Raw genomic sequence first — 13,508 nt, forward strand, 5'->3', positions numbered from 1 at the left:
ATGCAGAAACTCATTTGTTAAGTATTTTTTTTCTTTCTGCAAGTCATGTCTATATGAATATAGCTTATATTTACAAATGACAAATTCATTATTATCTATATATTTAGGCCCTTGTGTCGTTAATCAGGCAACACACAGAAAAGTCAATAATGACTTTCGGGTCACACATATCAGATACATTAAATATCAAAATCCAGTTTGTAGGAAAAACAAAGAAGTATTTATTTATTTGTGTTGTCAGATTCAAATTTATTGCAGAAATAATATGAACGAAAATGAAAAGACATGATGAATCGTTTTTTCCTTCTCCACTGTTGGAGTCTCAATTGATACAAGTTTATTGAGACTCTACACCAGTTTGCCCTGGACAGTTAGCATCCAGCTCGCTTGTGTTAGCTGTGTGTTGCTATCCACAGTATTAAACGGGTCAAGAGCTGGAGGGACTAAACCAGACAAGCTGGTGAACCAACCCAGTAAACTGACTGTTGATTCACAGTGGGATCAGCAGTACGACCAACACTGTGATGTAAGAGGAAACCATCTGATTCAATGATGTCATCAACACTTTAACTCAAAGGACCTTCAGCTTGTGTTTGTCTCTGAGTGGACAGACACAATGTGACTGATTCTTCATGATTCCTCCACAGAGTCGACCAGGAGAGCTTAGAGGTTCCCAGAGGTCCGTCTGTCCAGCAGCATCAGACACACCTGGACTCCATATTTATGGTCTGTACATGAACAACAACTACTTTTACATCCAGTCTGTTCACAATAATCTCCATGCTGCACTTTACAGACCAGTGGTGAATCTGTCCAACATGGATCTGATGTTTGGCTCCATGTTAAATGTTGTCATTCACATGATATTCTGTTTCAGCTGCTGGAGGAGAACATTGTGACTTTTGTGAAGAACGAGTTGAAGAAGATCCAGAAGGTTCTGAGTTCAGATTACCCAGAATGCTTTGAGAGTCATAGTGAGCATGAAGAGGTGTTGGACAGGAGTAACAGCAGAGAGGCATTTCTGAAGATCACACTTCACTTCCTGAGAAGAATGAAGCAGGAGGAGCTGGCTGACCGTCTGCAGAGCAGTAAGAGGATTTCTCTAAAGATTTAACATGTTGGATCAATGAGACGTTTAGTGAAGTCTGATGATGATGAATCTGTTTGTATATACAATCTTTAGGGGAAGGGAATTGTCTTATTGTCTTTACAAATAACTTCATGAACCTGTTTGTTGTGTGTTTATTCAGAGAGTCATTCTGCAGTTTGTCAGCGTAAACTTAAATCTAACCTTCAGAAGAAGTTCCAGTGTGTGTTTGAGGGGATCGCTAAAGCAGGAAACCCAACCCTTCTGAATCAGATCTACACAGAGCTCTACGTCACAGAGGGAGGGACTGCAGAGGTCAATGATGAACATGAGGTCAGACAGATTGAAACAGCATCTAGGAAACCACACAGACCAGAAACAACAGTTAGAGGAGAAGACATCTTTAAAGCCTCACCTGGAAGAGATGAACCAATCAGAACACTGATGACACAGGGAGTGGCTGGCATCGGGAAAACAGTCTTAACACAGAAGTTCACTCTGGACTGGGCTGAAGACAAAGCCAACCAGGACATACAGTTCACATTTCCATTCACTTTCAGAGAGCTGAATGTGCTGAAAGAGAAAAAGTTCAGCTTGGTGGAACTTGTTCATCACTTCTTCACTGAAACCAAAGAAATCTGCAGGTTTGAAGAGTTCCAGTTTGTGTTCATCTTTGACGGTCTGGATGAGTGTCGACTTCCTCTGGACTTCCACAACACTAAAATCCTGACTGATGTTACAGAGTCCACCTCAGTGAATGTGCTGCTGACAAACCTCATCAGGGGGAACCTGCTTCCCTCTGCTCGCCTCTGGATAACCACAAGACCTGCAGCAGCCAATCAGATCCCTCCTGAGTGTGTTGACATGGTGACAGAGGTCAGAGGGTTCACTGACCCACAGAAGGAGGAGTACTTCAGGAAGAGGTTCAGAGATGAGGAGCAGGCCAGCAGAATCATCTCCCACATCAAGACATCACGAACCCTCCACATCATGTGCCACATCCCAGTCTTCTGCTGGATCACTGCTACAGTTCTGGAGGATGGGTTGAAGACCAGAAGGAGAGGAGAGCTGCCCAAGACCCTGACTGAGATGTACATCCACTTCCTGGTGGTTCAGTCCAAAGTGAAGAAGATCAAGTATGATGGAGGATTCGAGACAGATTCACACTGGACTCCAGAGAGCAGGAAGATGATTGAGTCTCTGGGAAAACTGGCTTTTGATCAGCTACAGAAAGGAAACCTGATCTTCTATGAATCAGACCTGACAGAGTGTGGCATCGATATCAGAGCAGCCTCAGTGTATACAGGAGTGTTTACACAGATCTTTAAAGAGGAGAGAGGACTGTACCAGGACAAGGTGTTCTGCTTCATCCATCTGAGTGTTCAGGAGTTTCTGGCTGCTCTTCATGTCCATCTGACGTTCATCAACTCTGGAGTCAATCTGCTGGCAGAAGAAAAAACAGCAGACCATCAATCTGCAAAGACACCTTTCTACCAGAGTGCTGTGGACAAGGCCTTACAGAGTCTAAATGGACACCTGGACTTGTTCCTCCGCTTCCTCCTGGGTCTTTCACTGCAGACCAATCGTTCTCTCCTGCAAGGTCTGCTGACACAAACAGGAAGTATCTCACAGACCAATCAGGAAACAGTCCAGTACATCAAGAAGAAGTTCGAGGAGACACTTTCTCCAGAGAGAAGCATCAGTCTGTTCCACTGTCTGAATGAACTGAATGATTGTTCTCTAGTGGAGGAGATCCAACAGTACCTGAAATCAGGACGTCTTTCCACAGATAAACTGTCTCCTGCTCAGTGGTCAGCTCTGGTCTTCATCTTACTGTCATCAGAAAAAGATCTGGACATGTTTGACCTGAAGAAATACTGTGCTTCAGAGGAGGCTCTTCTGAGGTTGCTGCCAGTGGTCAAAGCCTCCAACAAAGTTCTGTAAGTGTGGAGAAGTTTTTTCAGAATGCAGTAAATGTGCTGTTATTGACCCAAATAGAATTATTATGTCATTGTTCTGCTGATTATTCTTTATCCAGACTGAGTGGCTGTAACCTCTCAGAGAGAAGTTGTCAAGCTTTGTCCTCAGTTCTCAGCTCCCAGTTCTGTAGTCTGAGAGAGCTGGACCTGAGTAACAACAACCTGCAGGATCCAGGAGTGGAGCAGCTGTCTGTTGGACTTGAGAGTCCACACTGTAGACTTGAAACTCTCAGGTCAGATTGTTCATAGTTTGTCTGAAATTATTTTTGCTTTTTCTTAAGTTTTTTAATTGAATTCTGTCTCTCTCTCTCTCTCTCTCTCTCTCTCTCTCTCTCTCTCTCTCTCTCTCTCTCTCTCTTTCTCTCTCATGTCAGAACTATTATGTTTGGAAATCATGCTACTTATTATTGTTTAATGTCTGTTTAATCCAGATTTAGTTTAGTTGATTTTTCATATCGCTGACATATTAGAGCAATACAGAAAGCAAATTAACATGTGCTACAATGATATTATAAATAATGTAAATGTCTTTTTTTCATGCTCCAGGCTGATTGTCTGTGACCTCTCAGAGAGAAGCTGTGAAGCTCTGTCCTCAGTTCTCAGCTCCCAGTCCTCTAGTCTGAGAGAGCTGGACCTGAGTAACAACAACCTGCAGGATTCAGGAGTGAAGCTACTTTCTGCTGAGCTGAAGAGTCCACACTGTGTCCTTGAAACTCTCAGGTAAGGATTCATTATTTTATTTCATTATTTCATATAACTTCACAATTGGAGCAGGTCTTGATCGTATTCCTAATATAATTCACTTCATTTATGAGACCCAACATTTCCCCCATGGGCAAGCACTTGACACAGGGGTGAGAAAAAAACTGCCTTTTAAAAGGTTTAAAAGTGGTGGACCGCCATCTGTCTCAACTAGTTGGGTTGGGAGAGAGACACAGAAGCCCATTCACACTGCCTCTTCAAGGCAGGACTCTTGCGTTGAAATTCCACCTCACTGTAGGTGTGAAAGTTGCAAAGGTCTGTTCCTCCAACAGTGGAAGTAACAGAGCCACAACAGACATGAGATGACATCTTTGTGGACATGAGTGTGATGATCTAATAGTGTTCACAGTTTGACAACATATCCTTCACTCATCAAAGTAACAATACATTGACATTGACATTGACAGCCCTAACCTATGTATTTGTTTAAAATGTGGGTCAGTCAGTCTATTCTGCTCTTTAATCCTGACTTGCATATCTCAACAACCATTGGATGGGTTGTCATGTGGGTTCTGACATTCATGCTTCCCTCAGGATGAACTGTAATCACTTTGGTGATGCTGACTTTTCATCTGATGCCATCATCAGGTCATCATTTTAATCTGTACAATATGTTGGGTCATGACCAAATATTTGCAACAATAATTTCATTTCCATCAGCTTCAGTTATGCTCTGTGTTGAGTGCTGATGAGTGAATTATTAAAAATATTAAGATGATGAATATAATAATCATTAAATCCCTTAAACACAGATGTGCACTGAATCATCAGGACCCTCAGCTGATTTGCGATGTGTATTGTTTTGTGTGTCTGCAGGCTGTCAGGCTGTCTGATCACAGAGGAAGGCTGTACTTCACTGGCCTTAGCCCTGAACTCCAACCCCTCCCATCTGAGAGAGCTGGACCTGAGCTACAATCGTCCAGGAGACTCAGGAGTGAAGCTGCTGTCACCTCGACTGAAGGATCCAGGCTGGAGAGTGGAAACTCTCAGGTATGATGAGTCCTGCTGCAGCCACAGACAGTCAGTAGCCCCATTAACACTGCCGAGCTAATTCACCGCCTCCGCCACTGTGTGAATTTCTCGGAGGCGGCGAAAGGTGAAATTTCGCTCTGGCGTTGATCCGCCTCAGGACATAGTATCAGGGGCGTATTATTGGTGAACTGAACTAGTGTGAATGAATAAGCCAGCTGCGTGTATTTAGGGCGTGGCGTACAGTCTGATAACAGCACAAGTCCTTCACTCAACTAAATAAAGAGAAATGTCCCTGGAGGCAACGTTACTGGACCAAACAAAAGTAACGTAGTAATTGTCTTAACTGTCTTTGGCAACTCATATGTGGAAAAAAATACTGCAGTTTTACGTGGAGAAGCATCTGTCCTCCCATCTGTCCTTCCGACTCTAAACCACATTTCTGCCCGAAAAATGGTCACCGGCAAAAAACTTTAACTCACCAAGTGTTTGTGTTGAAAAATAAATCTCTGTGACGGTTAGCACTCCCGACCGAGACTTCAGTGAACTTTCCCCCAGAAAACAGCCCCCGTCCCTACAAGTGACAGAGTCAGACAGCGTCGAGTTTACTGATGGTAATTATTTAATTATGTAATTTAGAGCAAAAAACGTAACTTCAAAGAAGTTGGTGGGTCAGGATCTCAGTCACTACACATTTTAACAGCATCCATATGATTATTATTATTATGCTTTCTCTTCAGGTCTCAGTGATGTGGTGCTACCGGGCCATGTGAGATCACTTTAATATAAAGTACTGACACACTTCAGATGACTTGGCTCGTACACTTTTCTCTTCTGTAAAGTTTGTAGTTTCTGTCGCCTCTGTGGCCTCCACTATGTTGCAAATGCGTAATGGAGCCGATTCAGAAAGTAGATGGCACAACTCCGAGTAGTTTCATGTTTCATCACCTGAGCGACGGAAGGCATGCCATTGGCTGACTTACTGCTCCCACCAGAGGAGACCAGAACTGCTACACTTAATGTGTTTTCCTTACGTCTCTACATCTTGGATTTTGAAGTGAAGAAGCTAATTCATTATGAAACTGCCTCGCAGCTATTTTTATGAATGATTTAATGGGTTAGTTGTCGTGGCCCTAAAACATTCTGATATTGAATTCAAATTGAACACTGCAGTTCTTTGAGTCCTCAGCAACAAACCTGCCAAGTATAAGGTAGATTGTATGAACTGTTCTGGAGACATGTGAACCACAGACAGACAGAAAGAAAGATAGATTTCAAACTGAGACTGTCACAGGGGCGGCTGTAGCTCAGTGGGTAGAGCTGAAGACTAGTTCGAATCCCTGGCTCCCCAGGGTGGGACTGAGCTACATGCCGAAGTATCCTTGAGCAAGATACTGAACCCCAAATTGCTCCTGATGTGCAATTGGCACCTTTTTGGCAGCCACTGCCATCAGCAAGGCCCTACGATGAGCTGGGGGCTTGTCCAGGGAGTACCCTGGCCTTCGCCCATAGAGTCACTGGATTTGGCCCCCGTTACCCCCGCTCCACCTTGAAAAAGGTATAAAGCGGTAACATCATCACCCGCGACTCTCATGGAAAAAGCGGAAGAAAAGAAAACGAAACGAAACATTTCTGTCATTGTTTCTACTTTTAATGGCATCAACCTTGACATGAAGTTCTCCTCACAGTAACTATTACTGCTGTTATATACATCAGATATCAATCCACCAAACGATAATCACATGAACATGTCAACACATGAAACTGTATCTACCACAAACAGCTTCAGTGACACTTGTGAGGTTCTGGAGGGAAACAGTCTGGGAGTCTCTGTCACTTGGTTTTGTGGCAGAGGTTGGGAACCAACGTCCAATGTTTTCTGATTGATTTATTATGTATAAATTGTATTTGTTTCGTTGCAGAGTAAAACAAAGCAGCAGAAACACAGCAAGAACAAAAGCAGACTCTGCAGCTGAGATTCAGAAAAGCCCTCCAAGCTTCAAACAGGAATCGTACCTCAAAAGTTCTGACGTCCAAATTCAAAAGTCCTATAATATGCAAACATAAGCACAAGTTGACATTGGATCAAACAGCAAGCGTAAGGTCGCCCACAGGAAACAGCAACAACATCCAATAAAATAAAGATGAAGTGATAAATCCAACAAGAGGTTTGTGTGTGTTCTCAGATGTTGTGGTCCTCTTTCACACACACCAACATCCTGTGGCTCACTCTCAGTGTGTGAGGAGAGTGGCAGAGGTGAAGAGGTTCATGGAGAACAGGGAGAAGCAGCCTGATGGACAGATTGTGTTTCTGTGTATGAGAGTCATGTCATGTCCATGTTTGCATGCTGAAAGAGAATGTGCTGCTCTGACCCCCCTCCCCCTTTCAGGGTGGAGCCTGCTGGAGTCCGATGGTTGACACCAGGTCTGAAGAAGTGTGAGTGTCTTTTTACTGTCATTCATCAAAACACTGTGACATCACTCATTCACATCTGTGATGTCATCATCAAACTGATGACACATTAATAACTGCAGCTGTGTTGCGTCTTTTTCTCTCTATCAGATTCCTGTGAGCTCACAGTCGACACGAACACAGTCAGCAGAAACATCAAACTGTCTTTCAACAACAGGAAGATGACACATGTGGAGGAGGATCAGTCATATCCTGATCATCCAGTGAGGTTTGAGAGGTGGCCTCAGCTGCTGTGTAGAACTGGTCTGACTGGTCGCTGTTACTGGGAGGTCGAGTGGAGCGGTAGAGTTATTATATCAGTGAGTTACAGAAGAATCAGAAGGAAAGGAGGCCGAGACTGTGTGTTTGGACGGAATGATCAGTCCTGGAGTCTGTGGTGCTTTGATGGTGGTAGTTACTCTGTCAGTCACAATAACAGAAGAACAGACATCTCTTCCTCCTCCTCCTCCTCCTATGGTAGAGTAGCAGTGTATGTGGACTGTCCTGCTGGCACTCTGTCCTTCTACAGAGTCTCCTCTGATTCACTGATCCACCTCCACACCTTCAACACCACATTTACTGAAACTCTTTATCCTGGATTTGGGTTCTGGTCCAGTTCTGGTTCCTCCTCAGTACGTCTGTGTGCTGTTTAGTGTGCAGAGTCTCCTCCTGTCACAGAAACATTGTCAGTGCTGAACAGTTGAGTCTGTACAGGATCACAGTCACCTCAATCTTTCAGCTTCTTGGAATAAATTCATCAGTCAACTTCGTACAAAATGATTCAAACTGATTGAAAAGATTCTTCATTAGGGGGCCAAGCCCGAGGGGCCGAGGTTTCCTAGGACCAGCGGTGCTAGGAACCCTATTGTAATAGTAAAGATTTTTATTTAAATTTTTCTCCAGCTAAAAGTGGTGCTGCAGGCTAAACCATGGAAGGGAGGGTGGTGCAATTTGGAGGGTTGGTCCAGACTCCTGCGAATATCTCAGACACAAAAAAACTACATATAGCCGCCTGCAGGGGGCGCTATAACCTAGGCCAACACGTTTTTGCCTATAACTCCCACACAGTATGTTGCACATTCAAAAACCTTGTATCCCCAGATTCCCTGAATGGAGCTGAATCACTTTGCCATTGGCCACGCCCACTTCTGGTTCGAAAGTTTTTTGCAAAATCGCAAAAACTGGAAAACCTTTGGGATTTTGTCCGATCTGTGTGAAACTTGGCACGTACACTCTTCAGCTCGATCTGATCTAAAGTTATCAAAAGAATTTTGCTCGGTCAAAAAATGCGCAAATTATTCACAGACAAATTTCTGTAGCTATTTCTGTCAGCTGTATGCTGAATGTAAACGGTTTGATATCTCGGTCAAACTAAATGCTATTAACAACAAATTTGAGTTCCTTGGCTGGCATGAGACTAGAAAGAGATGAGCCGAATTTGGCGAATGTCCACTAGGGGGCGCTATAAATATCGGGAATTGTATACATCCTGAATGGCTGCACCAATTTTTACGAAGTTTGGTTGGTATAATGTCGGGCCAATCCTGAGGCCATATCTAGAAGGTGGTCATGACTGTTCAATGTGGGCGTGGCTTAGTACAACATGAACAACAAACATTAATTTCAGCCAAACTATTATGCTGAGAGCTTTGACATTTATATGGTACAGATAGGACACAGTTCTTCCATACCAAAAATTTCAAATGTACTCCTAGGTGGCGCTATAATAAATGCAATCGCATTTTTGCCTGTAACTTCCACATTTTAAATAACACATCCGCAAACCTTATATCCATATGTTCCCTATATAGAGCTGGGTTTTCTGACATGAGACACGCCCACTTCTGCTGCACAGTATGTTTGCTAAAGTGCCACATATGCAAAACCTACTTTTTCCAACTCTTCCTTGGGAATTTGTCCGATCAGCATGAAACTTGGCACGTACACTCTTCAGCTGGACCTGATCTAAAGTTATCAAAAGAATTTTACTCTTATCAAAGAATGTGCAAATTATTAACGAACACATTTCTGTAGCTAGCTATAAAAATGTAAACGGCTTGATATCTTGGTCAAACTAAATGCTATTAACAACAAATTTGAGTTTGTTGGCTGGCATGAAACTGGAAAGGGATGAGCCAAATTTGGTGAATTTTGGCCACTAGGGGGCGCTAAATATATCGGAAGTGTATATATCCTGAACAGCTGCACCAATTTTTACGAAGTTTAGTCGGTATGATGTAGGGCCAATCCTGAGGCCATATCTTGAAGGTGGTCAATGTGGGCATGGCTTAGTACAACAAATCCAAATCGGCACACATTCAGCCACTGTGTACTTGCCCCAAGCCCATCATCCTTTGGGGCGAACTTCTGTGGGCTCTGCGGTGCGCGGGCTCCGAGTCGCGGGCTTGGCCCCCGTTCACAACTGCTTGCAGATCTAGTTTACATTAGAAACTTCTTCCATTAAATTGTGGAAATTGTGTTGACTTGTACTTTCTGTCATGTGTTGTTTTGAATTCTGGCTCTTGTTCCAATAAAATCCACAACGATTTGTGAAATGTAAGAAACAGAATGCATTAACTCGTCTGTAGCTTTAATTGTAAAGAATCATTGTGAACAATGTACTCGACACTCCACCTGAAACACTCTGACTTGTTTCATGTGTTTCTAACGATGAAACAAAAAGTTTGATGGTGTTGGTTAACACGTTATTATCTCCGTAGTGACTGAGTCATAAACTGCACAACATCTCTTCATTTCTGTCTGATTATTATATGAGAAGAAAACACATTTTAATGACAATCATTGTGTTTCTCTCAGTGTTTTGTGGCTGTTAAGTCCGGCTGTATTTTCAGGAAGTTTGTTGGTCTTGAATCTCGTCCGTGAAAATAAAGAGCTGTGAGCAAAAGTCTGACGTCACGGGTTTGAATCTTGATTGAGTTTTGGGTTTGATTCTTATACACTACTCACTAGGGCTGGGCGAAATGGCCTAAAATTTGAATCTCCAATTTTTTCACACCAAACTCGATTTACGATTTTAAGCGATTTTTTTATCCTTCTTAAGAACAAATTTCAAATTACAAAGAAATTATTAAAAGCATTGCATTTATTTTAATGCTATGATTCTAAACAAATTTGCCATGCTGTTGTAAAGAGTGCAGCTTGAAACTCATTTGAAAAAATAAATAAAAGTGCATCCTTTTGAAAAGAATGTGTCCCTTTGTGATAACAAATGCTTTTGTAAACATATTTAACATGTCAGATTGCTTGCTATTATAAAAACAGATCAGTTTCCATATTGGTATTGATAAAATGTTAACATAACTTTTATTAAATACTTTATTTTGCAAAAGGTGCCTTATGATTGATATGCGGTCTTCTCGTAGTGAACAAGTGTCCCGCTGTGATACATGCGTCTGTTTGAGAGGCTGAAATAAATGTCGGTCCGCTGTCTTTAGTCAGCTTTTGAACAAACTTTGCAGCAGACCGTGGTTTGTTCGAGGTCCGACGCTACAAAACCAAACTACTAACGAGACAGTGCCTTGTTAGGAACGAGCTCGCTGCAAGTTGTTGTGTTTGTTTCTCAGTGGAAAGTCAATGCGGGGGGCAGAGCTGACTATGAACTACGGGAGCTCATGAGGAGCGGCGGCGGAGCAAGTTAATTAAAACCTTGATTTTCATTTTTTAAAATCGTCATAAACCAAAAACTTGAATTAATTGATTTTGCCGATTTATCGTCCAGCCCTACTACTCACAGTAAGTTATATTATATTGTTATTTACTATTTGGTCTGAATTTTAATGAAATAAGTAAAAGTTCCCCTTGATAATACTAATAATGAATGAGAGAAAACACCATTTTCATTAATTTAATATTTATTACCCCCAAAATTTAGACAATAACAAGGATAGCCCCAAATCACAAAAATTGACTGTCAGTAGCAGGTGTTTCTATCATTTGCCGCAATGACAGCTTGACAGCGACATCTCATGCTCCTCGCCAGCCTCATGATATTGTTCTGAGGCAATACGTTCCACTCCTCCACAAGTGCTACACGCAGTTCTGCCAGGTCACGTGGGGGTGGGGTATGATCATCCAGTCTCTGCTTCAGCTGGTCCCAGATGTGCTCTATGGGGTTTAGGTCAGGGGACATTGCTGGCTATACCATATGAGGCACTCCGACTTCCTGAAGTCAAGCTGTGACAATTCTGGCACAATGTGGTGGAGCATTATCATCCATGAACAGAAAGTTGGGGATGTGCTGGCGGAATTTGGGGATGATGATGGGTTCTATGATGTCTCTGAGGTAAGAACGTGCAGTGACTGAGCCATCTACAATAACCAAATCTGTTTGGCGCTGACTGGTGACGCCTGCCCAAACTATTGCACCTCCCCCACCAAAGGGAACCCTGGGGACCATGTTGACCTCGGCGTATCGCTCACCTCGCCTTCTCCAGCAACGCTGACGACCATCATTTCTGTGCAAGGTGACCCGACACTCATCAGTGAACAGTACGGTAGACCACTGCTGCATTGTCCAGGTCACATGGTCTTGTGCCCACTGCAAACGTTCACAGCGGTGTCTTGGTGTCAGTGGAGTCACCTGCAACGGTCGTCTGGCATACAAGCCAAAGCTTTGGAGTCGGTTTCGAATGGTTTGTCTGGAAACCCTAGTACCCCTCACATCTCGTAACTGGGCCTGCAGCTGTGTGGCATAACGATGTCTGAGTGCATAGGTCTTAGGTACTGGTCATCGTTGCGGTCTGTCACTCATGGGGCTCCACGCCTGGGTCTGTCACAAACTCTGCCAGTAGTTCTGTGTCTTGATGCAAGTCTGCTGATGACACTTTGAGAAACACCAAGTTCACGAGCAACATCTGACTGCCTGCCACCGACCTGAAGGCGCGCTATGGCCAGGTGGCGCTGCTTGTCCGTTAAGTGACGACATGTGTTCATGGCTGTTTGAATGATGAACTTGGAATGACTTACTGACAATACCAGCTTTTTATACCCACAGAATGTTGAAATTGATGCCACATTGAAAAGGGTTGTCTTTTAGTTTTTTGGTATTGGCCCCAATATGTAAGGCACACTGTACACAGTGAGACCATTACGTGGAAAACACAAAATGAGGTGTGTCTATCACCCCAATACAATTGCATCCCTATCCCAAAACTCTCTGAAGTGAAACAAACACTGAATGTATGAAATCCACTGAGTCTCTCACAATATCCCTAACTTATTGTGAGTAGTGTAAAACTCAGTCAAGTACAGAATGAAAAGTGCCCAATGAAGATCTGCCAGTTTCCAAGGGATTGGTAGTGCGGTGGGTCTTCCTGGCTTGTAGTAACACAGGTTACAAGTTCAACCTCTGCCTCCTCCAGAAGGACCTGGGATGGAAGCAGGGGATTATGGGACAGTGAACCAACAACTAAAGTGTTATTGAAGTGTGAGAATGTGACAAAGTATTAAATCAATTGTTTCTAAAGGGGTTCCACCTTCCTGCTCAATTATTCAGACATATTCATTTATTCTGCCAGTTATTGTGATGGAGTCATGGCAGTGTCTGGAATCCAACTCCCACCTTGTAACTTCTCCTGAACCTCATTCATTAAAGGACGAGATGAGATGTGGGAACAAGTATCGGAGCACTGGGCGGTCCGGACCTTACACCTCCCGTGGTTGAGTTTGAGGGTTCTAACAGTTCTTTGGCACCATAAGTGCATCATGATTAACAGTCAACCATAATTGTCATTAAATAGAGACCCAGTGGACCAACATCCCAACATACTGTATGTGATCCAGAACCCAACAGCAGGGTATGGAGCTAAATCGGGGTCAAATGTTTTGTACTTGAAAAAGTAAAATTTGAAACTGAAATTACAAGTTTTGATCTTGAATTTTGAAAAATATATCAACATAGAAATAAAATAAATGTACAAAACGTTTTTTCAGTTTAAAAATAATTATGATTAACTCTGGTAATTCTTTTGAATAAATCATTTGTTTTCATTTTTCACTTTCATATGTTTTAATATTTGGGATCCTATTTCTTTCAGTTGCATGTTTTATCTTTTCAGATTCAGATCTTAGTTTTTTTTACAATTTCAAATCTTTCCTTTTACAGTTTCAAATCTTTTTTTAGTTTCAGATCTTGCTTTGACATCTTGCTACATATAAGGTTGTGTGAGGTCAAAAGCAGTGAAAAATGGCCAATTATACCCTGGAATATCAGATTTCACAACAAACCTAAATATCCCTG

The 13,508-nt window shown here is 42.6% G+C and overlaps 1 protein-coding gene across 1 annotated transcript in view; it reads left to right on the forward strand.

Moving 5' to 3' along the window:
* The window catches only part of LOC115576518 (NACHT, LRR and PYD domains-containing protein 12-like), a 71,533-nt gene extending 63,631 nt beyond the window's left edge, over nucleotides 1–7,902 (forward strand). The window contains exons 11-14 of the mRNA XM_030409051.1: nucleotides 3,126–3,299; nucleotides 3,613–3,786; nucleotides 7,188–7,234; nucleotides 7,361–7,902. Of these exons, the coding sequence (XP_030264911.1) occupies nucleotides 3,126–3,299; nucleotides 3,613–3,786; nucleotides 7,188–7,234; nucleotides 7,361–7,902 (937 nt within the window). The remainder of the gene's footprint in view (nucleotides 1–3,125; nucleotides 3,300–3,612; nucleotides 3,787–7,187; nucleotides 7,235–7,360) is intronic.
* Nucleotides 7,903–13,508: the final 5,606 nt, after the last annotated feature.

This window comes from Sparus aurata, chromosome 24 (assembly GCF_900880675.1).
Source record: "Sparus aurata chromosome 24, fSpaAur1.1, whole genome shotgun sequence".
Taxonomy (NCBI): domain Eukaryota; kingdom Metazoa; phylum Chordata; class Actinopteri; order Spariformes; family Sparidae; genus Sparus; species Sparus aurata.